This window comes from Equus caballus, chromosome 16 (genome assembly GCF_041296265.1).
Source record: "Equus caballus isolate H_3958 breed thoroughbred chromosome 16, TB-T2T, whole genome shotgun sequence".
NCBI lineage: Eukaryota > Metazoa > Chordata > Mammalia > Perissodactyla > Equidae > Equus > Equus caballus.
This window is the reverse complement of record NC_091699.1, coordinates 63,206,751-63,232,745: the sequence shown is the minus strand read 5'-3', so window position 1 is coordinate 63,232,745 and position 25,995 is coordinate 63,206,751. Positions and strand designations below refer to the sequence as shown.

The 25,995-nt window shown below is 44.3% G+C and overlaps 1 protein-coding gene across 3 annotated transcripts in view; it reads left to right on the top strand.

The window, feature by feature from the left end:
- CMTM8 (CKLF like MARVEL transmembrane domain containing 8) overlaps positions 1-23,273 on the top strand; it is a 102,155-nt gene extending 78,882 nt beyond the window's left edge. Inside the window, exons 2-4 of one of the 3 annotated variants that reach the window (XM_023620796.2) lie at positions 13,769-13,953; positions 21,477-21,593; positions 22,845-23,273. In XM_023620796.2, the coding sequence (XP_023476564.1) occupies positions 13,769-13,953; positions 21,477-21,593; positions 22,845-22,902 (360 nt within the window). In that variant the 3' untranslated portion in view covers positions 22,903-23,273. The remainder of the gene's footprint in view (positions 1-13,768; positions 13,954-21,476; positions 21,594-22,844) is intronic. The other 2 variants (XM_023620795.2, XM_023620801.2) reach the window with 2 other exon arrangements.
- Positions 23,274-25,995: the final 2,722 nt, after the last annotated feature.

Here is a 25,995-nt window from a genome sequence, read left to right as displayed (position 1 = left end):
CGTGTGTGGAAGGGGGAAGAAGACCAAGTGGGTTTGGACTCCCCCAAGTGATTCAGATATTCTCCTCCCAGTGCTGGCCCCCCGCGCCCAGCTGAGAACTGCTTTTCTCACCCCGTTCCCCCCACTTCCCAGACTGGGAAAAGGAGGCCCAAGGAGGCAAAGTTCCTTGTTGGAGAAAGCGGCAGGGCCCGAGGCCCCTTGGCTGTGCCGGTTGATATTTCCCACAGTCCCTCCTATAGAGGGTTAAACACACTTCAGTAAAAACTTTCCAGGGGCACACCGAGAAGGCCGTGAACTTGTGGATTACATTTGCCCTTCCAAGTCTTTGTATTAATTAATCCTTATCTGAGTTGGCTGACTGCATTTCTTGTCAGATCTGTTTCCAGGCAACATCTGGGTCTAATGGGTGAGTACCAGACCAGTGTTATTCTTCCACATCCTGCCGCCTCTGGGGAATGTGCTTTAAGTGTAGGAACTCATCCCGACAGATGGGAAGCTCTGATCTCTCTCCTTTGAACAGGTACCATAGCGCCTCAATCTTTCATAAGCAGTGCTTGGTCACCCTCTAGTGGCTAAATGAGGAAGGTCGCCGTGCTCGCTGAACAGAATAGCTGCTAATCTGGAAGGGGCGTGAAGACCTCCCTTGACTCTATAAAGAAAATACTCAGCAGATGTGGGGAGCAGTCGGCTTGAGGAGGATGTGGTTCCTTGACAGTGCGGGGAAAGGGTACCTGCTTTTTCCCTGTCATTTTCTCTGGCTTCCTGTATTAATATCCTGGTTTATTTGAAACAATGCAGGAAACAACAGTATAAGTACATGTGTATATGTGCATGAGTGTGTATTTCCTGTGCAGAGAGTATGTATGATGGTCAGCAGGATTGGCTAAATGCTTTCTGTAAAAAGCCAGACAGTAAATATTTTAGGCTTTGCAGCCAAAGGCCATATGCTCTGCCATTGTAGCATGAAAACAGCCATAGATAATACGTCAGTGAATGAGCATGGCTGTGTTCATGGGCTGTATATAACAAGCAGTGGGCTGCAAGTGGCCATGGGCCAGACCTGTTAACTCTCTGGTAAAGAAGAACGAACTGAATTGTGTTTCTCTCTCACAATAGATGGTAAATTCCTCAGGGGCAGGGACTCTGTGCCTTGCTCACCTTTGGACCCTGAGCACCCAGCGCTATGTCTGGCATGTGGTGGGTGCTCAGAGTGTGTTTACTGACCTGAGATGGCTCTGATGTCAACCTCTTTAACGTATCTACTTTCTTCCGAGATTTTTTGGAATTCATTATGTTAATAGCGGCACGCTCCCTGAATTGGACTTGAAACCATCAGAGCAAATCAGATTAGCTGCCATCCCTGCTTTCTTTCTATTCATCTCTATTTAAAATGAACCAAGGTGTCATGGGAGAGACCAATAGATAAAAAGCCTTGTAATGATCAGCCCCAGGCCACCCTGAAGATGGCACTCCCTGGTGGCCCAGCATCAGTGGGCAGCTGCCGGGACTCTTATTTTGCAGAACTGGGGATGGGTTTGCATCGAGGCATCTGCTCATTTCAGCAAAGCCTACATCTGCCCAGAAACTTGCACCTGGGAGGGGCTGGCTGGTGGCGTGCTAGGTAATGCTACATCCCTGACACAGCAAGAAAACAGAGCCGGAGCCAGCTTCCCTGTCTCCAGCACCAGCCTCTTCAGCGTTGCACATGGACGCTCTTCCGGGGCAGGTCTGTGGTCTGCCATTATTAGTCACAATGGAAACTATGTTTATAGAGCATATTGTCTCATCATGCGGATTTTAGAAAATACGTTTATCCCTGTCCCGGAGAAACTGAGGCACAGAAAAGTTAAATGATTTGGGGCATGATATGATAGTGTGTAGCATAATAGTTCAAAGCCTGGACTAAGTTATTTAATACACTGTGCCTCAGTTTCCCTGTCTGCAAAATGGTCAAGATAGGGGCTGGTCTGGTGGTGTAGTGGTTAAGTTTGTGCTCTCTGCTTCAGTGGCCCAGGGTTCCCAAGTTTGGATCCAGGGTATGGACCTAGCACTGATCATCAAGCCACGCTGTGGTGGCATCCCACATAAAATAGAGGAAGATTGGCACAGATGTTAGCTCAGGGCCAATCTTCCTCACAAAAAAAAAAAAATCAGGATAAAAGTTATTTCAGAGGGCAGTATGTGGGTTAAATGAGGTAAGGCACATGAAGCACTTCCTTATTCGGTAGTAGAGATTATGCGATTACTGTTACCTGGGGCCTGGATACATAGTAAGTGCTCAATAAATATTGCTTAAAAAATTAATTTGCCCAATCACACAGCTGGTAAGAAGTCAAAGCCTCAGTCTTTCTACCAGGCCATATGGCCTTAGCATTATACCATTTAACCAAATAGGAACAGAGGGTATGGTAACTGGAACATTGAGGGGGTCGATACTGGGCAGGGAGGCTGAGGCTAAGGTTCAGACACCCCCGGTTCACTTACCCTGACCTCTTGTCAGTCTTACTGCTCATAGGAGAGCCCTCGAGTTCAGTCCATACGTCTAGGGAGCTGGAAATAGGTAAGAGTCCTTGGCTCCCTACAATGTGAAAATCTTGAATTACAAAGAAAAGGAAGCTTTTCACCTGAGAAAGGAAGAGAGGAGACACTCCTAAGAGTTCTTGTAAACCCTGCTAATAATGTGAGCATAATAGTGGTAACTAGCACCTGGCTTGTACCAAGCACTGTTTTGCATATGTTGCTTAACTCATCTTGTTCTCCCGAAACCCTGTGAGGAAAGTTTCCGCATCCCCGTTTTGTAGATGAGGAAACTGAGGCTCAGGTTAGTACCTTGCCCAAGAGCAGGGAGTGGAACCGAGGCAGGCTGACTCTGTATTACATGATTTTCCCCACTAAACAAACTCTGCCTCTCAGTGGGCCATTACCACGAGTGGTAGCGTCACTCTGGCCAGAGAGTGGGGAAGAAGGAAGGAAGGAATGGGGAATAAAGAAATCAGGACCCTACAGTATAAATTAAAATAGTACCAGACTAGGAGTCAGCGCTGAAGACTGGTTCTGCTTTAACCACGAACTAGCTCTGTGATTCTCAGCTCGTTGCTTCTGAATATCTCCCGAACCTCTCTTCCGGCACTAACATTCTTTGGCTCTCAAACCAGTATGGAATGAATCTTGACTTTGAGAAAAGATGCCATCTGGAGACTGATGTCCGATGCCGGGCCCTGGGTCCACTTCCTCAGGAACTGGACGTCCATCTGACCTTCATGTGTTGGGTGGCAAACCTATGGGAGACTCATGTCACCAGATGGGATGTCTGTCTCAGAGTCTCGGCCTTCCCTCTACCTTGGAGATTTTGCCTGGCTAACTCCCATTCATCTATTTAAATCTCGAGCTTCCTCTGACCATCCAGACTTGGTTGGGTCCTTATGCTTTACGTTCTCATGTCAGCTTTGTTTCCTTTCATAGGACTTATCCCAGTTTATAGTTAAATGTCTACTGATGGACCTTCTCTGGGGGCAGAGACCATGTCTGTTTTCCCTGCCATCATGGTACCACCAGGGAGAACTCAGTGAGGTCTTTGAATGAATGAATGTTGCCACATGTGTGCTGTGCTAAACATGTCAGGAGAACAGCAGCCAGGTGTGGTAACATTGTTTGGTTCTCTCACTGCAGGGCACACAGGAGTAAATTTACCATACCTGATTTCCAAGGCCACTTCATTGCAAGGAATTAACACAGTAAATGATTTGAAGTCCAGGGAGGAGTTTCAGAGGTGTGCTGAGCTCACGCCTGGAACAGCGCAGCTCCCCTGGGCACAGCCAGCTGGCAACAGCTGGTACATTGCTCCTAGGGTAGCCTAGTTAATCGTCTGAAGTCACCTGTCTGTTTTCAAGGCACAAGTACAGATGCAGTAATGGCTAAAGTCAGAGATAAATCAGCCAACCTGTGTGCTCTAGCAATGAAGCATTTCCTGCCCCATCAATAGTGCCTAGAAAAACCCCTGGCTCATAATAGATGCTCAGTAGATATTTGAATAAATGAGACCCTTTAACACTGCCATCAGGTAATCCCTCTGAGCAGCAGAATAGCATCACAAAGCCAAAGGCTTCATAGACTTGACTTCACAGGAGAGTCCTCACAGACAAACTGTGTGTGTCTTTTGGTATGATTTTAAAAATCGAAAGCATCTGTTTTATCTGTAGGATACTAGAATAAAGATGACATGTGTGGGCATGTACACGCAGAGGACAAGCATGGCTGCTGGAATCAGAGCCTCCAGAGGTGACCTTTGAGGATTTTCAATTAAAAAAATTTCTTCATAGAAAAACACAGATAGTTGGTACCATTCAGAGTAGGGCAAGCAGTCTCATTCTACAGCACAAGGCAGTATTTGAAATACTTGACTTTGGCAATGACGCTGGGGCATCAAAAGGTTTAGCTATATTAGAAACACTGTATTTCGTTTTAAAGGGGAGATAGAGAAAATGCATTCAGCCGAGCTCATTGCCCTATTGTTTAAGGGGGCGGTTGGAGAAGAAATCTCTTAATTCACTAGAAAATAGAAATCTTTACCTTGATAAAGGGTATCCATCAATTATCAACAACAGACATCATACAAATGTAAAACATCAAAATGAACAATAAAGTAGAATAAACTAAGGATGGCCACTGTCGCTTATGTTCTGGGAGGTGGTTCTGGAGACTCTAGTTAATGCATAATACAAGAAAAGGAAACAAGTGGTGTAAACGTTGGAAAGCCTCAAAACTACTATTACTGCAGATAGCCAGAAAATTCTAGGGAATCAGCTGAGATCAGCAGGGGTGGCCAAATACCAACAGAATTAAAAGGCTGTAACAGACATCAGTTCTCACCCCCAGACCTTCTTACTGCAGTGTCTCCCTCCCCAAAGACAGCCACTTGAGACACCTCAGGCTTTACTCATGTCCAGAGTTATAGATAATATGGGTGCTGCCGTCTTCTGATTCAATTTTACATGTTAACTGGTAATTTCCTGTTACCATCCATCTTAGCTTGGGCAACCATAACAAAATACCGTTGACTGGATGATGTAACAGGAATTTATTTCTCACAGTTCTGGAGACTAGAAATCCAAGATCAGGGTGCCCACAGGGTTGGTGTCTCGTGAGACCTTTCTCCTTGGGTTGCAGACTGCTTCCTTCTCACTGTGTCCTCATGTGACTTTCCTCAGTGCCTGTGAGGGAGAGAGAACGAGGGAACTTCCTGGTATCTTTTCTTATAAGGGCACTGATCACATCATGAAGACCCCATCCTCATGACCTTATCTAAACCTCATTACCTTTAAGGGGCCCCTCTCCAAATACCATCACATTGAGGGTTAGGGCTCCAACATAGGAATTTTGTGGGAACACAGTTCAGTCCATAGCACCTCCTCCTTGTTATAATTCATCAGTATTCAGTGTTTATTATTAATAATCTCTCTATAAATATTATTTTGAGTTGTGTTCTGAACAGTTAATTACAAACAACTGTTATGGTTTCTTTTTTTTACTGAAGTTGATAACATGTATAATTTTTTTCTTTGCTCACTTTTCTTTGGAGCTCATTTGTCTCACACTTTTCCACTAGCCGCTTAGTAAAGTTTCCCACGAGGCAATCACATCATATAATCAGAGTTCTCGTTTTTATCTTGGATGTGTTTCTGCTGGGGACCTCCATTCACTTTGCAATTTTCTTTACGTTTTTATTGGGTTGAATTTCTTGTTTCCTTCATTCCTCATCTTCTTCTTTCTTGGTTTCTTCCCTCATTTTGATAGAGCAAGTTTCCTGATCGCTTCAACAGGTTAAACAGAAAGTACAATGGCATCAGGCACAGTGATGACAGCCTTTACCACACCTGTCTTTTGAGCCACTCTGCCTGGTTACCTTCTGTGCCTGGGGCACCTGTCGTGCTTGGGTTTCCCCTCATCCTGGAGATTACCTTCACCCTTCTATGTAGTTCTCCTGTTGGTTTATCCTATATTTTCTTTTTTAGCGTTTATACCCTGTTTCGAGAGGTCATATCCTTCAGTAGATTTCTGAGAAAGAATGCATGGAAGGTAAATTTTTTAGACATTGCATGTCCAAGAGAAAATGTATTCTCCTCTTCTCTTCATTGATAATTTTGCTGGATGGTTTCTACGTTAGGAATCGTTTTCCAGTTTGAAAGCATTTGCTATTTCTCCTAACATCCTATTTGCTTTTAGAAAAGGTTAAAAGACATTCTTGTTTCTGATCCTTTGTAGGTGACCTGATTGTTCTTTGGTTGTTTAAAGAATCTCCTCTTTGTACCTGATCTTCTGAAATTCTGTGATGTACTTTGCTTTATGTCTGTTTTCACCCGTTGTGCTGGGTACTTGGGGGAGCCCTTTTATGTAGAAATTCATGTCCTTAAATTCCGAAATTTCTTGAATTGTTTTGTGGTTGATTTCCTTCCCTCTGTTTTCTCCAGTCTATACTCCTGGAACTTGTTAATCGGATGTTCAACCTCCTGGACCTGTCCTCCAACTTTCTTACCTTCTCTCTTCTGTTTTTTCACCTTTTTGCTCTCTTTTCCATATGGTTTTCTCAATTTTATCATGTAACACTTCTATTGAGTTTTTAATTTCTTCTCTCCTGTTTTTAATTTCAAAAGCTAACTTGATTTTGGAAGAACCATTTGTGTCCTTCTTGTAACCTCCTGTTTCTGTTTCATTATTGTAATATCTTTTCCCTCTGAGGATATGATTTCTTCTTTTTTGGATGTTTTCTTCTCCCTCTTCAAAGTTACTTTCTCCTAGTTTGCTTTCTGGTCTCAGCTCTCTGCCATGTTATACAGGCTTTCGTCATAGATCTCCTAACCTTGGTTATGTGCCTGTGTTTTGGGTGCAAAGCTGTTCGGATGCTCTGAGCGTGTAGGTGGGGCTTATCAACTTTGAACTTCATTGTAGATTGACCCGGTCAGGCTGCGTGTTGGGGAATCCCCACGGTAAGTATTTTTAGGTCTTTTGTCTTGTACTAGTGAAGGCCTGGCTGCCAGTATTCTAGGAACCCAGTAGAGGGGAAACGTTAGGGCTTGGAAGGGTGGGGACGCCTTAACATTGAACAGTCATTTAAGCCTCTCGTTTTCAGTAAGATGCTCAAACTTCCAAGTGTGTCACTCAGTCCGGAGACGCTCTATTTCGTTTTACCTTCTTTAGAGTGGTTCTCAATCAGGGCTGGGTTTGCCTCCCAGGAGACACTTGGCAATTTCTGGACACATTTTTGATTGTCATTTAGAGGAAGAGGGGAAGTTTGCTGCTAGCATCTAGTTGGTAGAGGCCAGGGATGCTGCTAAACGTCCTGCACAGATCAGCCCTCCACAGCAAAGAATTGTTGGCCCAAATGTCGGTAGGGCGGAGCTTGAGGAATCCTGCTTTAGGGAATAAACTTTCAGACTAATGACCGAGGTGGGGCAGTCCCCCAGCAGCTTGGAGCAGGGCAGAAGGTAAGGACATAGCTGATTTCTAACAGCTTCCCCTGAGTCCTCCTTATTCTCGCCATCCCTGCCTTAGCCCCAGTCCCAGAGGTCCCTGAGTCTTTTCAGACTGCAGCAAGCTTGGTTTGGTTCTTGACTTTCTCGGTCAACCAGCTTAATTAGAATTCAGCTTTCTCACGGTGGCGAAGTCACTTCTTCCTCATCCATATGTATTCCAAGCTTCCAGAAATGTGTCACTTTTGTCTCCTTTCCTATTCATCCCATTCTCATGATCATTTTAGAAGCGTTTGAGGAAAGAGCAAAACTAGATTCATGTGTTCAATTTGACATCTTTACCCAAAAGCCTAAAATACATGCTGAAGCTACAGGAGTTGGCACTGGCATAGCAGTTAACACAGATGAATGGAGTAGAATAAAGATTCCAGAAACTGACCCAATCTGAGAGAAGTTTGCCAGGATAACCAATCAATTGACGATCTGCTGAAAAAAAATAAAAGTGGCCTTTCTGACGAGCAGTGCCATGTCCGCGCCCAGGATTCGAACCGATGAAACACTGGGCCGCCTGCAGCAGAGCGCGCGAACTTAACCACTCGGCCACGGGGCCAGCCCCCCATTTTAACCATTTTTAAATGTACAGTTGAGTGGCGTTGAGTACATTCAGATTTTTGTACAATCATCACATGTATAGAACTCAACTCTAGTTAAAGATCTAAGCACACCTATAAAACTGTAAGAAAATACAGGAGAATATTTGTATAATCTTCTGTTGAGGAAGACCTTCCTAAGCAGATAGGAACAAAAGAAGGCTTAAAGAGTGACCGCTTAGGGCTAGTCTGGTGGCATAGTGGTTAAGTTTGCATGCTCTGCTTCGATGGCCCGGGGTTCACAGGTTCAGATCCCGGGTGCAGACCTACACACTGCTCGTCAAGCCATGCTGTGGTGGCGTCCCACAAACAAAATAGAGGAAGATTGGCACAGATGTTGTCTCAGTGACAATCTTCCTCACCAAAAAAAAAAAAAACAGTGACCAATTAACTATGTTAAAATTTAAAACTTCCATATGACGAAGACTCTATGAAGTTGAAAGTCAAAGCTGGATGGGGAAAAGATTGCCACATATGTGGTTGATTACCATCCCTCTTATGTAAAGATCTCTACAAATCAGTAAGAAAGTGATTTTTTTTAGGCTTATCAGTAAATAAGGAAAGAACTAGAAGTGGCTAATAAGCATTTGAAAAGATGCTCTACCATCCTCACCACTGACCAGGAAAATGCAAACTAAAACAAAACAGAAGAATATTATACATCTGTGGTTCTTAATCTGTGGTCCTGGTCCAGCAGCATCAGCATCACCTGGGACCTTGTTAGAAATGCAAATGCTCAGATCCGGTCCTACACCTGCTGAATCAGAAACTCTGGGGGTGGGACCCATCCATCTGTGGTTTAACAATCCCTTCAGGTGGGTCTGATGCTTGCTCCTGTTTGAGAATCATTGCTGTGTAGCCAGCAGAGTGAACGGATGACATTCAATGTCATGGATAGATCTCACGGTGTTGAATGAAAGAAAACAAACACAAGAGTACATACTAGAGGATTCCACTTATATGAAGTTCAAAACCAGGGAACACTAGGGGCCAACCCGGTGGAGCAGCGGTTAAGTTTGCACGCTTTGCTTCGGCAGCCTGGGGTTCACCAGTTCAGATCCCAGGTGCGGACCTGGCAACACTTGTCAAGCCACGCTGTGGCAGGCGTCCCACGTATAAAGTAGAAGAAGATGGGCACGGACGTGAGCTCAGGGTTAATCTTCCTCAAAAAGAGAGAGAGAGAGAGAGAAAACCAATCAATACTACTCTCGGGTGATAGAAATCAGGAGAACTATTATGCTTGGAGAGGAAGGAAGGAGTAACTCGAAGTGAGGATGGAGCTACCAGGTACTGGTCATGTTCTGTTTCTTGATGGGGATGCTGGTCACACAGGTTTATTTAGTTTGCGAAAATTCAGCAAGCTATTCGCTTAGGATTTCTACAGTTTTCTCTATGCCGTGTTTCAATAAACAGTGAAAGGCAAAACATGAGATCTCTTTTTTTAATCTGGATTTTTTAATCATTTAAAACATGGTGTTTTAATGAGAGTGGAAAGGAAGAGTGTGCATACACTGGTGAGAGGATAAATTAGTACACAGTTTTTGATGAGTAATTTGACAGTAGCTCTAAGGCTTGAAATATCCTAGAAATTCCGCTTCTAGGAATCTGTCCTGGAATTCAGGTTTGCAGAGGTGTATATTATAAGAATCTTCCCTCGGCATTTTTGTACAAACATAAAGGAGACAACTTAAATTTCTCTCAATAGGGAACTGGTTACATGAATTATGGAGAACTGGGCAACTGTTACAGTTGGCACAGATCTGTGTGTAGTAGCACGGAGGGAGTGCCTCTCTGGTATTGCTCATGGAAGGAAGCAAGTTAGAGGCACTGTGTACACAGTGATTCGTATTTTTAAGGGAGAAAGAAAAAGATGTACAGGTGGTAGTTATAAATGCAAGGGAAAGACGTTCGGAAAGGTAGACGTAAAATTTTTATGTTGGTTTATCTTGAGAATTTACAGCTGGTAGTTGGGGGTTGTCTTTTCCTTGTATGCTTTATATATACTTTATATGCTTCTGTGTTTATTTTTACCTGCATTTATCACTTTTTAAAATCTTTTTAAAGTCTTAGGTTTACCATTCCAAAAAAGTATGAGCCTAAAAAATTGCTTATCAGTGAAAAAACAAACAGTATTTTTGTAGTCTAAGCAAATAAAGATCAAGAGTTTGTCTTACACACACACACACACAGAGCAGGAGATGAATAACATTTATGTAAAGTGATTTTCATCAGTTTTGGTTAAAGTGAGAGGAAAAAGGTTTGCTTCTGGATATATTTCAGTTACCTAGGAAATTCACTTGGGCGGAACAGTTCTTTTCTTGACTTCATTTTTTAAGGGTCATTCGTTTTAACTGTTTGCTGGTGAGGTCATGGGTCAAGTGTTCCTGTTCTTTGAGCGATGGCTCGGTTAGCAGTGTTGTGCCTGTGTGTAAAAGGTGGCCGTGGCTACCACATTAGACAAGCACCTCTAGACAGGGCCATCCACCTGGTGTTAATCATGAAAAGCATTTTTACGTTCAGCGCCGAGAGCTGTTAGCTGAGCCTGCTTAGCTGGACACCAGCTTGTGCTGGAAACTCTTGAACCTTTGCTCGCCCCTGGAGAGGCGCCCCAGCCCCATTTGCACACGCACGGTTGTGTTTCCTGTGTGGATCACCAAAAAAGGGCTGTTCTGACCCTTTCTGTTTGAATCAAGAAGCCCAAGATGATGTTTCAGACTGTGCCATGTCGGATTATGTCTGTTACCAGTCTTGCTGATCCAATGGCATGTCACATATATGTGTATAGATTACCTGTCCGTTATGATGAGTTTGGGCCCAAAACCCAATTTGTGTGAGGCTTAGTGCTTTCTGGAATTTTATCCCTGTTTTGTGTATCTTCACTTTCAGTAAATTCTGTTGCCACAGATGTAAGCACAAAAACACATCTCTCTTAAGCATTTCTTTGGAATTCATATGCAATATCAAGCAGATAAAAGGACATCAACTTTTAACTCTGAAGAGGGGAAACGGCGATAGAGTTTGTTCCCTGCTCACCAGCACAGGCATCCTAACTGACAGAGAGGAGAGCTGCTCAGTGAGCAGTTTAAAATGTCCCTCAGCAGGCTAGCCCAGTGGCACAGCAATTAAATTCACACATTCCACTTCGGAGGCTAGGGGTTCGCCAGTTTGGATCCTGGGTGCGGACGTATGCATTGCTTGTCAAGCCATGCTGTGGCAGGTGTCCCACATATAAAGTGGAGGAAGATGGGCATGAATATTAGCTCAGGGCCAGTCTTCCTCAGCAAAAAAAAAAAAAAAAAAAAAAGATTGGCGGCAGATATTAGGTCTGGGCTCATCTACCTCAAAAAAAAAAAAAGTCCCTCAGAAACCTGTCTGAGGGCTTAACGATCTTCACGGGAAGTCTTCCTTCTTAAAGAGGGGCCTGACCTCCTCTCCCTGTAGTGTCCACTTCTTCTATCCGTAGGCCCTGCTACCTCAGACTGAGTGGGTTGAAAACTGAGCTCCTGAATTGTTGTTCAAACCAGCCCCTAACTATTCCTGTTTCATTGTTCCAGCTGAGGAAATGACACTCTGATCCACTTCTTAAATCTTTCCAGAGACCCTGGGGGTCATTCCACTTTATCCTCCCCCACTTCTCTCCATATCTAATCTATTAAAGTCTTATGTGCTTCTAGAATTTGTCTTGGAGTCTCACTTCTCAATATTCCCTGCCACCATGTTGGTCTTGAATACATCATCTTCTCCCACTTGGACTATGGCCACCTTCTCAGAACTGGTCTCCTCACGCCAGCCCTTTCCCCTCCACATGTCCATTCTCCCAACACAGCCAGAGTCATGTTATAAAACTGACCGTGATCTTATCATTACCTTGCTCAAAACCCTCCCACCACCCTTAGGATAATGTACAAAATCCTTAGGCCTCCTTGGGCCCACATAATGCGAGCCTTCCCAGCCTCTCTAACATCTTGCACCAGTGTCCTAACTTACTGTGCTTTCTTACAGGTTCTAGAAGGCAGCAAAGCCCTTCCCCCCTCCAGACCTTTGCCCATGCTGTGCTCTCTGCCTAGAAAGTTGTCTTCCCTCCTCGCTCACGAGCTCTTACTTGGTCTCCAGGTTATTCTTCAGCACGGCCGTCCCTGACACTTCCCATGCCTGCAACAAGGCTACGTCTCCCTGTTATAGACCTTGTTACACCCTTTGTTTTCTTTCATAGCATTTTTCGCAAGTGTAATTATTCAGCTATATCCCCCACTAGACTTTAAGTTGCGTGCGAGCTGGACCTGTTCAGTTTGTGCCCCACTCTATCCTTGGGGCCTGATAGCAGGAAGCCTGGCATATTTTAGGTGCTCTCAAGTGTTGAACAAATGAGTGAAAGCCATCTTCCTAGCTTAGTGATTGAAATTACTTGAGTATTTTGTTCCATATACTGCGAAGAAAGCTAAAACAGAAATGAAATAATTTCTCCCAAGTCACACAGCAAGCCAGACCTGGCAGCCAGAGCCCACCCTGTGCTCCTCATACTGTCACCTGGGGATGTGGTTTAGATACTAACTTCTTCATGACTTAGGAATAAAGTCTTCCTGGTTCCTGGAAGATGCTGGAATGTGAGATGCATACTTTGCTCTGGCCTTCCTTCTTCAGGACTAAAGATGCCTATAATTTACATCCGTTTCCTTTCCCTTCCTGAAGTCCTCCTTTAGTCGTGAGTGACGTTGACTTGGCTCGGGTTTGGCTTTGCTCAGCAGCAGCGGTGAAGAGTTGGATGACTGCTGCTGGAACAAAGCACAGCTGAGTGCCTGTATCTGGGCTGGGCCCTTGCTCGTTCTCCCTTCTGAAAGCTCTCTCAGGCCACACATTATTTGCCATCTGTGGGGAGAGCAGCAGTGGTAGGTGAGGAGTCCTCAGAGGTTCATCCCTTGAGAGCAGATCAGTCCCAGGGACCACCTCGAGTGGACCTGCAGTCTTGTTCCCTTGACAAGCATCAGCCTGTGAGCAAATGCCTGCCATGGATGTGTGTTGTTTTGCCTCTCATGGTGTTTTAATACTCTTTATTGGGGCCATTCCGTGGCCCAGTGCTTAAGTTCAGCGTGCTCTGCTTCAGCGGTCCAGGTTTGCAGGTTCAGATCCCAGGTGTGGACCTACACCACTTGTCAGCCATGCCGTGGCAGCGACCACCTATAAAGTAGAGGAAGATTGGCACAGATGTTAGCTCAGGGCGAATCTTCCCCTGGCAAAACAAAAGAAAACTACTTTTTTATTAGTGCTAACATTTAAAAATCAAGATTATCATATACAAACTTGAGTTTCTGTTTTCTCCTGGAAAAAAAAAAAAAAAGGAAGATCTAGCAAAACCAGCCCACGACAGTTGGCTAGAGCTGAGTACCGACTGCCCCCTTAAGACAAGACATAGTTTTTCTTGTTTGCCGTGGTCTCTGCCCAGCCCACTATGTTCGCTTATTTTCTCTTCCTGGCATCTGTGGGCACGCGAGTTTACAGACCCTGTTGTATTTGTAAGTCACGTGTAGGTGTGTGTGTATGTGTGAAAGTTGTAATTGACATTCTAATTATTTTTTTCTCCTTCCCCAAATCCTTCTTTTTCTTTATCTTCTGCTTTCACCTCCCTTTTCTTCCCCACTTCCTGTCATTTTACAGATTCTGGGACTGCTGGTATGGACACTTATCGCTGGAACTGAGTACTTCCGGGTCCCTGCATTTGGCTGGGTCATGTTTGTAGCTGTATTTTACTGGGTCCTCACCGTCTTCTTCCTCATCATCTACATAACAATGACCTACACCAGGATTCCCCAGGTGCCCTGGACAACAGTGGTAAGGAAGCCGTGAGTGTCCTTGTCCATTGCCCACTAGGTAGGATGGAATTTAGTCCTCCTCTAGTCAATTCAGGATTGTCTCTCTGCCAACATAGACTGGGAAAAGCCAGGGAGAACCCAACATGGCAGATAATCTCTCTATTACCCAATTGTCTTTCAGGTGTTTTATAGCTGAGTATGAACTTGGGCAGGTTGCAAGGTCCATGAACATTTTTTAGCCAAAATAGCAAACCAGTCCTCAGAAGACTGAATCAAGAAAAGCTCAGTTCTCTTATGTAGACTCTTATTTTATTAAATCCCAGTAAACAATGTCACCTGGAAGCAGGTTTGTCAGGGCACCTCTGCACATCTTCCTTCCTTCAACGCCCCCACTCCCACTCCGGGGCCATGACCTTAACCCTTTGCAAGTCAGAGCTCTTTGGTGTTGGGATGCGCGGTGTATGCAAAGGGTTAGAATGAAAAATGAAAACTGCTGTAGGAATAGGTGTCCTCACATTTGGACTCTAGAGTCGTCAAGGGTGATTGGATTCTTGTCCTGGCTCCAGGCACCATGCTGGATGCAGGATAAACGAAGGGGATCACACAGTCTAGGGAGAAATGGATTAGAAGATGTGTGGATTACAGTACCTTTCTTAGTCTGCTCGGGTGTCATAACAAAATACTATAGACTGGGTGGCTTAAACAACAGAAATTTGTTTCACACGGTTCTGGAGGCTGAAAGTCTAAGATCAAGGTGTACGTTTAGTTGGTTTGTGGTGAGAGCTGTCTTCCTGGCTTGCAGGTGCATGCTATCTCGCCATGTCCTCACATGCTGAGAGGAGGAAGAGAGAATGTGAGCTCTCCTTCATCTCCTCTAACCAAGGGTGCTAATCCTATCATGAGGGCCCCATCCTCATGACCTCAGCTAACCCTAATTACCTCCAAAGGCCCCATATCCAAATAGAATCACATGGAGGGTTAGGGCTTCAACTTACGAATTTTGGGGGTGGGGGGAACACAAACATTCAATTCATAACATTCTACCACACCCCCCCATCATGCCATTTTCACATGCAAAATATATTCATTCCATCTCAACATGCCCAAAAGTCTTTTTTTCTTGAGATTTTTTTCTTTTTCCTTCATCTCTCCAAAGCCCCCCAGTACATAGTTGTATATTTTAGTTGTGGGTCCTTCTGGTTGTGGCATGTGGGACACTGCCTCAGCATAGCTTGATGAGTGGTTCTAGGTCCGCACCCAGGATCCGAACCAGCAAAACCCTGGGCCACCGAAGCAGAGCGCACAAACTTAACTACTCGGCCACAGGGCTGGCCCCAATGGGTAAGACTTTTAAGGTACAATTCATCCCAAGACAAAATTCCTTTCTAGCTATGAATCTGTGAAACCAGATAAGTTATGTACTGCCAAAATACAGTGATGGGACAAGCAGAGAATAGACAGTCTGTTTCCAAAAGGGAGAAATAGAAAAGAAGGAAGGGGCGACAGATCCCCAGCAAGCCCAAAACTTACAAGGCAAAGTCCATTAGATCTTTAGGCTCCAGAATAATCCTTTTTGGTTCAATACTCTGTTCTGGAGGCCCACTGGGGTGGCATTGTCACCCACAGTCTCCTCAGGGTGGCCATGCCCCTGAGGCACTGGGCTGGGACATCCTGGCTCACAGAACCAGAGGCAGCTCCACCCTTTGAAACGAGGAAGAGGAAGAACCAGCCTGCCTCCTTGGCCTGTGGTGGGAGTGGCAGCCCTGATGATCTCTCTGAATCACCTTTGGGTGATTTATTCTTCTCTTTTCTTGAAAGATAGAGCATATTCACAGCCAAAAAGCTCTATGGTTCTGTCCTATAGAATCCAAGAAGTTCAACTGCCCTGCTTCATTTTGCCCCTTCTCCGTCGTTCAGTTCAGACTGGCAGTGTTTCTGCTGGTATATCCCTTATCGACTCCTGGCTTCTGCTGAGATGCTTGATTAGCTCTGTGGTTTGCACCCACGATCTCTTTATCAAATGGTTGTTCGGCCACACCCATCGTGTTCTCTTCAGAACAACCTTGCTGATTTTTTGCAATATGTACAGACTGAGAATTTTCCCACCCTTCAAGTTCTGGTTCTTTTTTGCTTAACAATTCTTCCTTTAATTTCTCTCGGTTCTTTTTATAAGCAGTCAGGAGGAACCAAGCTGCTCCTTCGACACTTATAAATCCCGGGTGCTAAATATCCAATTTCATTGCTTGCAAATTCTACCTTCCACAAAACACTAGAATACAGTTCAGCCCAGCTCTTTGCCACTTTATAACAGGATCACCTTTCCTCCAGTTCCCAATAATGTGTTCCTCATTTCTGAGACCTCTCCAGAATCCCCTTTAACATCCATCTTTCTAGCATGCACCTTAGAGTTCTCCAACCTCTGCTCATTGGCTGATTCCAAAGCCAAGTGTATATTTTTAGGCATTTTGTTATGGCAGCATTCTACTTCTGGTTCCCAAGTCTGTCAACCCAGTCTTAGTACCAAATCCTGTAGTAGTCAGGGTTCTCTAGAGAAGCAGAAGCAATAGGATGTGTGTGTGTGTGTATAAAGAGATTTACTATAAGGAATTGGTTCACATGATTATGGGAGCTGAGAAATCCCAAGACCCTGTTAGCAAGCTGGAAACCCAGGCAAGCAGATGATATGGTTCCAGTCTAAGGGCAAAAGCCTGAGAAGCAGGAGAGCTAATGGTGTAAGTTCCAGTCTGAAATCTGTCAGACTTGAGATCCAAGAAGACCCGATGTTTCAGTTCAAATCCAAAGGCAGGAATAAAAACCTCAGCATCCCAGCTCAAGGCAGTGAAACAGGAGGAGTTAACCTCTTCCTCACAGAGGATCAGGCTCTTTGTTCTATTCAGGCCTTGAACTGATTAGATGAGGCCCACCCCCACTAGGGAGGGCAATCTGCTGCACTCAGTCCACTGATTCAGATGTTAGTCTCATCCAGAAACACCCTCACAGACACACCCAGAATAACGTTTGACCAAATAATTGGTGCGCCCCATGGCCCAGTCAGGTTAACACATAAAATTAACCATCACAGTACCCTGTGACACTTGCTAAAGTGAGGGTGTGTACAAAGTGTGATGGAAGTAACCACCTCACCTTGGGACAGCTGGAAACCCTTCAAAGAGGAGGTGACATTGAGTGTCATCTTAAAGATGGAGTACACACTCCCAAGTGGAATTCACAGAGATGAAAGGTGAGGTCCCCCTTGCCTTGGAGCATCTGCAGTCTTGTTGGGGAATTTGAAGTGACCGTATGATTTAAGTAAAAAATCCAAGTGGTGCCGTGTGTGTGTGTGTGTGTGTGTGTATAAAACGGAGTTCTGAAGTGATACTGTCTTTTTGTTAGTTTCCAATCAATATATCGGAAGAATATCCAGCTCCAAATAACTGACTGATGAACCACATTTGAAATGCAGCCTATTTGTGGGTTGTTGGTTGAAGTTAAGTTGGCAGGCCTTCACAGTGCTGTCACTGCTCAGAATGTCCCTGGCTTTGTTCTTTCCGTGAATTGCCTTCAGAGCTAAGTTAAATCCCACAAGAAAACAAATCTCATTTTATTTCACAAACAGATTGACTGATTCTTGACTATTTCCCCCAATACACAAGTGAGGATTCTCCATTAAGATTTTCAAGAACGTGGTGCAGGTTCTGAAAGTAATTCCAATCGAGGTGCCCAAAACTGTGTGGGGCAGCACAAGCAGCCTTGTTGGAATTGGTGTCCGGCTTCCCCAGATGGGCACTGGGAAGGAGAGACTCATTGGGATGTGGGAGTCAAAAACGGTTAGCACTTTGACGTAACAGCTACCTGGGAATACAAGAGGAGGGGATCATCGGAGTGAGTTGGGGGCATTTAAGGATTGCCGTTTTGGAGAAAGAAGAGTCTTAAAGTGGGTCTTGGAGAAAGTGCTTGTGAACTTGGGAGAAGATGAACTCAGGAAATGTAACAGGAGAGCAAATGGTTGGGATGCAGGAATGAGCGGTACCTTTATTTCCACTTTTGCCTGAGTCTCACTTCCTAGTTGTCTGATCTGAATGAGGGGTTGGCAAACTTTCTCTGTAAAGGGGCAGATAGTACGTATTTTCTCTTTTGGGGCTGTACAAACTCTGTCACAGCTACTCAACTCTGTTGCAGCATGACAGCAGCCACAGATAATTTGTAAATGAATGAGCATGACTGTTCCAGTAAAACTTTATTTACAAAAACTGGCAGTAGGCTGTAATTTGCTGACCTCTGGCCCAGATCATGTATAGTCTTTCTCTTCTCCATAATTTATTACATAATTTATTACTTTAAAACTCCTTCATGATTTATTACATTAGGCTCCTTCATAATTTATTACATTAAAAATGTTTAGGGGCCAGCCTGGTGGTTTAGTTGTTGGGTTCACACGCTCTGCTTTGGCAGCCCAGGGTTCGTGGGTTTGGATCCCAGGCACGGACCTACGAACCACTCTTCAAGCCATGCTTTGGTGGCATCCTACATACAAAATAGAGGAGGATTGGCATGGATGTTAGCTCAGGGCCAATCTTCCTCACCAAAAAAAAAAAAAAAGTTTAAATATCGCTTTCAGTAATTCTTTTTTAAAAAGTTAACAGTGCTCCTTTCTGTCAAATGCTTTGATTTACATTATCAGAATTTATCCTCATAAGGTGTGTCTATTTTATAGATAAGGAAACTGGGGTTTGGAGCCCTGTGACTTTGCACAAATTCACACACGGCTGGGGCCCATGTCTCTCGACTTCCATCCAGCATTTCTTTCTGATCTCCTCCTGCTTCAGGTGCTCTTCTGCCTGAGTGGTAAATAAGAACCCCAGTCAGCAGGGAGGAGATCAGGCCTTTGAGTCCCTCACAATTGTTTAATCCTTGCTCTCATCAAGCAAGGCCGTCAGCCTCCATGTCAGGGGTTGCACACTCGTGTGTGACGAGACCAGACAGGTCATGCAAGTGAGTAGAAACTCAGTGAGTGTTGAATTCTTGACCCCCAGACACACTTTCTCAGCGTCTTAAACAACTGGAGTATATTGTTCCCGTCACAAGGAAATAAGCTGGAAATGTGCTCCCAGCGAGAACTTTCCTGCTAAGAAGGATAATAAAGACTACATCACCCCCACGTCGGTGCAAGTCAGCCTTTGCTGCCAAACGACTTTTGCATTTACTTTTGGTCTCCAGAGCATTTGGGGAATATGAGAGTGCAGAGAAGGGATTGGTAGACCTGATTTTAGTTCCCTGGGAACTTGCCAGGGACACCATCCATGGAACACTGCAAAAGCCCAAGTTCCGTAATCTCGCATGTAGCTCCTCCATTAAGGAGGCATGAGCTTTGCCCTGGATCCTATCTTGACAATAGGCCTCAGCGCATCTGGGGAGAACACAGGTGCAAAGTTCCTGCATCCATCTTTAATGTGCAGCAGGGAACCAGCTCTGAGCTCCTGGGTAATATCATTTACTCAGAGAGACTGGGGTGTGCTTTCTGACAAATCTAATTTGAGCTAAAATTTCAAAGCAATACAATTTGCCATCCTCATAGCACTAAGCACCGGGACCTACACAAAGGCATTCTCTGAGGATTCATCCTCTGTAACTTATCCCTGTTGACCTCTTTGCAAGCCCCCTGAGCAGCAGTACAGGCCACACCCAGGGCAGGCGGTATTAGCCTCCTTTTATAGGCAGTAGGAGCCACCATGTGTTAAGTACCTACTGTGTGCCAGATGTCATGATGGACCCTTTATATTTGCGTCAGTCATTTTGTTTAATCCTCACAGTAACTTTGCAAAAATGGGACAGATTCTTTCCATTCCACAGATGAAGAAACTGAGACAGGAAGAGGATTTTGATAGCCAGGAATGGGATGCAGGTTCCCTAATGCCAACCACAGTTATCAGCCCTGGATCTGTTTGGCTCCCAGTGAACATGTGTGGTCTGATTCTAGCCTTCTGGAAATCTCCGTGAAGCTAAAAGACCCTACGAGCTCTCTCCGGTGCAGGGATTAGGCATTAGTGGCAGTTCCGTCTTGTAAATTGTAGACATGACTAATACAGTGTGGAGGACCAACAAAGGGCGGCCAGCTGCTTGAGAGTTTTTATCTGTGTGCCTTTGGCGGGGGGTGGGGGACGGTATTTTTATACCAGAAAGGGATTGAATTTCAAAAAAGAGTAGCCTTCTCCCTTCCCCCAAAAAGAACACTTGGAAACCTTTCGTAAGATACTGTGTCGTCCTGTCCTCTGCTCGCTGTGCCCAGGGATGCGGCAGGGCCTGACGTTTGAGTTGCAGGAGCTTTACGTACTTTCAGCTGGAATGGTCCAATTCAGGCCTGTTTCTGTGCAACAAGACCTCACGTTTCCCTGAAGCTCAGTGATACCCTAGAGCCTGCTGGTTTCCTGCAGCCCTCCTTCGCCTCTGTAGCCACACAGGTTTTTTGTTTTATTTTTTAACCTTTGTAACAATCTCAGATGCTGGTTTCTTTGCCCTTCTTTTTTCTTTCTTCTCTCCACCTGTTTTCACGACAGTTCCCCAGCTGAGGCATCCCTCCGGACATGCTTACTTTGGGGAGTACTAAATAAGACTGAGGAAGCCAATAGGCTCGGCGCTGTGAGGTCATGTTAATGGAGGCTTGTGATAAACCGGCAGTGCCCCCCGTGGCGTGGTGTATGGGGGAAGAATGCCTCGGCTTCCTGCTTACGTCTCTACCACCCACTTCCCCATTTCTCTCCAGGGGATATAGGGGTTTCTCATTTCCTTAGAAAAATGGATTGAGCCACACTTACTAATAGACAGGGTCATATACCCGGTTTCCTCTCTGGCCCCTTCATCCACGTGGCTGCATGGACAAGGCCCAGGACCTAGCAGTGCGGACCAGGTTGAGCTCTCTTTCGGTGCTCTCTTATTCATCCTGATTGCTTGTATGGGGAACTGGACGTGCGTGAGTGCCCCAAAATACGTGTTCAGAGATGTTCATTACAGTAGTGTTTGCAATCCCGGAAGAACTAGGAACATCAGAATGCCGGGCAGTAGGGGAAAAGTTAGATTATGAGGTGTTAGTGCCGTGACAAGAAATGAGGTCAGTCTGTTTGGACTGAAATGTAAAGATGCCTTTGGTATCTTTTTAAATGGGAGGTAGGGGGGAAATGTTGCATAACTATATGGCTCCATTTGTATAAAAGTGCATGTTTGCCTTTACCCCATGGGGAGATACTTTTTACTCCAGGTTGTTCTGTCCAAACTGGATTTTGTTTGGTTACCATGAACGTGAATTATCTTTTTTATTTTAAGCATTTTAATGTTTCAAAAGTAATACATGGCTAGTTTATGAAAGAAAAATAAATTTAACTGCCACCTATAAAAGGGTACAAAATGAAAACTAAAGTCTCCCACTCCTCAGAGGTAACTATATTTAACTGTCTCTGCATTTTAAAAAAAAGGTAAGGAGTCCTTTACTTGGCAAATAACAAATGCGCAAAAAACACCTTCCCACACTCCCTAACCGCTGTGTGCCTCTGTCCCCCCAGGGTCTCTGCTTTAATGGCAGTGCCTTCGTCTTGTACCTCTCGGCCGCTGTTGTGGATGCATCTTCTGTCTCCCCGGAAAGGGAGGGTCACAACTTCAACAGCTGGGCGGCCTCGTCGGTGAGCGACCCTCTCATCCCACACCCCCCCACCCCCCACCCGGGGATCAGGGAGGAGGACAGAGTTATCTGTGCGAAAAAGCCCCCGCTGCCGTAGTGACACACTGACAATTAGCTTATTGGTTTGAAAGCATGAAACATTGGTGGGACCTCCTGATGGCCTGAAGTACAGAGAGCTTGAAAGACTCTGCTTGAGTGAAAGCCAATGGCTGGAACAAAATAAGTATTTGAGGGAGAAAAGCTGTTTGAGGCATTCTAAGAATAATTCTGCTGCCTACAGTTTAAGGGGGGAGAGAGTTAGAGAAAATGAATACTCTATGATTCTACTTGTTTTTTTAAGAAGTAGAAATGTTTGTTTATGCACTGAGAATGCCTAGAAAAATAGACACCAACGGAGGTTGCTTCCAGGGACTGTGATGGGACCATGAGAGGAGTGGAAGGAGGGACTTCTACTTTCTAATCTATGTGCTTCTGTATTGTTTGCATTGTTAAACCATAAATGTGTATTGTTTTTCTAATTAAAAAAATAATTTTAAAAGTTTCTCTGAGATTGGCCTTAAAATATTCCAAGCACAAAAGATGTATTTGGGGGGTGGGTTGCAATTAGACAGGAATGCCAGAATGAGAATGTTAAAGCTGATTGATGATACATGAGTGTTCATTATATTCTTATATTTGTATTTGAAAATCTCTGTTTAAAGGTAGAGAGCATGGTGCCCGTGAGAATCACAAGCTTTGGCAGCGCTGGGTTCAAGTTAACACAGAGCAAGAACCAGCTGGAACTGGGTGGTGGCTGCCTCTTAAGAGGGGCCTGCGTTTTCCCACTCACCATTCACACCGCAGACGTGATGTGGGTTCATCTCTTCCCCCCACCCACTCGACTTGTTTGTTTAAGTGACCCTGTGGTGATTTGAGGTTAAGCCCTAGTCTAAAATTGCCTGGACTAAATTAGAAATACGTGTGCTTTTCTTAGATGTATACCACACATAGTCACCCCTACGTGAACATCCTGGGGTTATTTGAGCAAAACTACAAGCCTTCCGTCTATGTTCCAAAAAAGAAAGACATCATAGCCGGAAATCATTTCCAAAGAAAGGTAATTGAACCAATATAATAAAGCAGTTTTAGATGAGAAAGCCTAGAGCCAAGGGATGCTGTGAGTGCATGATTCAGTGGAGGTGAAACGATCTCTCTCGCTTATTGGAACGTGCCCTGACTAAGCCGTCTTTCTATTATGCTTTGTTTTCTCCAGTTCTTCGCCTTCCTGGTCACCATCTGCTACGCTGGAAACACATATTTCAGTTTTATAGCTTGGAGATCCAGGACCATACAGTGATTTGCCATTTTGAGAATTCAAAGGGGTGAAAAAAACCAAACATAAAGAATCTCACTGTAAGAACAGCTGTAGGTATAATGTATATTTCCAGAGAATTGTATTTAACTAATGTTTTTATATACTTAGTTAAATTTTCTCAGAGTGGTTTGTTACAATTAAACTGGATACTTATTTGCAAAGTGCTATAGCTTATAATGAACTCTCAAATATCTTGATGTCTTCATAGACCTTATTTTCTTAGACAGTGTATAAATAGATAAATTGCTAATATTAAGAATATGTCGTTTGTAAACTTAACTTTTAAAATGCCACATTCTTTTTTGATTAAATATTTCAAAATCGCCAGTAACTTGTCTGATTTGAGAAAGGAAACCTGCTGCTGAAGCCAGAGGCTGGGTGCTGTGGGTACATCTTCATCCTCACTGGGCTGCCCAGGCGTGATATTGCCAGGAGATGCTTGTCCACAGTCACCAGCTCAGGGTGGTAGGAGAGACCCATCTCTCCAAGTCTGGGGACCGTTGGTGTTTTGTGTTCTCACACGCTAACCAGTTAGCTAGAAAGTATCTGATGACACACTGACCTTGGAACTCAGTAGTAGTGCTGTAGTGCTGAGGATAGTGGTGAGTACAGTGACTCATGTGCTAGTGGGATTTTTTTAATATTAAAATAAATACAGGGGCTGGCCCCGTGGTGAAGTTCACGGGCTCTGCTTTGGTGGCCCAGGGTTTCACGGGTTTGGATCGCAGGCACAGACCTAGCACCACTCATCCAGGCCATGCTGAGGCGGCGTCCCACATGCCGCAACTAGAAGAACCCACAACTGAAAATGTATACAACTGTGTACTGGGGGGCTTTGGGGAGAAGAAGGAAAAATCAAATAAAAAAAAATACATAACCATTAAAAGGATAAATACTTCCATGTACCTTAAAATCATCTTGCTGACCACAGTGACATGTGTACCATATTTTGTGGGAAATACTGGACCAAAAGTTCTCGAATCTTAGGTCTCCAGCACTAATATTTTGTGACATCATTATCAGATATGATCAGACAGTGGGCAGAGCCCCATCAGCAAGGCAGCTGTGCACTTAGAGGAAGTGTTTTTAGGTAAGACGGTTCTTGGTACGGCAGTGTATCTTGGGTGATTTTTCAACATGAGCTTCTCTTGAAAAACAAAAAACCACAGAAACGTTAGTATGGTTGCTGACACTGAAGACGGTTTCAGCCATGCACTCTGTCGGCATAACCCCATACCCGCCTCTCTTCTCTCCATGTTTAGCTGTGCTGTTTCTGTCTGTTGTTTGTGGTTTGTGTCGGTCTTCCTGTTTACCTGATTCTGATTCCTTATCCGAGCTCTGTTTACCCCTATGTAGGAGAGGTGAGATTTCTTCAGTGTCTGATAACACTCAGCCCAGACCTTTGAAAGAAACAGTGAAGGATGTGCTTGGGTTGTGGATCCAAAGAGGTGGTAAGGAGGGGGCACCAAGAATGAGAGGTGGTGTAGGGTATGGATATAGGTGGGGTGTGTGTTGGGAGCACAGAGGAAGCCGCTGTGAGTCCAACATTTAGTAAGCCTCGAAGGTTGAGCTTGAGCAACACAAACCTGCAGGTGATCACGGCTGCCATCTTTTTGGAGCTGTATTCCCCGTCATCACCAGGACAGCCTCTGACTCACTGATTGTGCAAGAAAAGCTGGGATAACGAGAGTTCATGTGGTCTGCCTCTGCGTCCATCTCTCCCTCTCAACACTCACAGAGGCATATTCATCTCCCATGTACTCCATAGTGGGTTTTTTTTCTTCTTCCCTCCAAAGCCCCCCAGCACATAGTTGTATATTCTAGTTGTAGGTCCTTCTAGTTGTGCTATATGGGACGCCATTTCAACATGGCCTCATGAGCGGTGCGTGAGGATCCAAACCGGCGAAACCCTGGGCCGCAGAAGCAGAGCGTGCGAACTTAACCACTGAGCCACTGAGCCGGCCACCTCCATGGGTTTTTAAGTACTTTATATTGCAATCAAGCCTCCATAAAAGGCAGAAACACTATAACCTACAGAGGTCTGTTTCTGGAAACAGTCATAAAGAAAGAACCCTGTTTTATGTTCTCTCTTTCTTTATGTGATTTCTGTAATCATGGCCACATTTATGGGAAATAATTTCTGAGGTGAAAAGTTCCCTAAACCACTTTGAAATATCTTCCAAATAGACTAGAACTGTAGATCTTTCTTGAGCAGTAGCGCCAAAGAGATCTATTTCAAGAGAACAGTGACTCGTTTGTGTCCACGCAGGGTACTTGCTGGCTTATCTTTATTTGTGGTTTTTCAGGAGCATGACCCTTTGTGTTGCCCTGAGAGTTCACACACACAAAATTAAAAAAAAAAAGAAAAACCAAGCAAACCAAAAAACAAAACAAAAGCATTTGTTTTTAACTGAAAGGAAATTATTATTTCCTCTTTTGAATACTGAGAAACTTTGTTCATGAATAATTTTTAAATGTGGATTTTTAGACAACAAAATGATTCTCTATTGTTCAGATGAAGGTCTAAGTTTTGAACTGGATTTGCTTTAATTTTTCTCTTAAGAAAGAAGAAAAAACGAAAAATAGAGCCACATGCAACACAGCCAACATAACAAGCAGCATAGGTTTCTGGGGTTTGAAAAATATTATTACAGGAAGAGTATACAGTGTGCTTAAGCTCTTCTCCGCCATCTGTGCTCGCCATCTGCATTCACCTCTCAGCCCTTCCAAAACCATCACGTCCTCTCTGATGGAGCTGAGTCGGTTTTCAATTTGATGTATTTACCCACTCATGGCAAATCAATGAAATGCTTTAGGCAGTGAAACTCTTGACTGCTATTTCCAAGTCATAGCCCCAAAAGATAAGTATTTAGCCAATATTAGAAAACCTAGAGACAGCAATGTTCAATATCAATTATTTTTGTACATTTTTAAATTGCTCCCTTCATAGGAAAATCCCTTCAGGGCATCAGCACTCAAAAGATTTTTAACTACGTAACAGCTCTCTGCGTAGAGCACAGACATTTAAAAACACAAACTGAAGATGCAG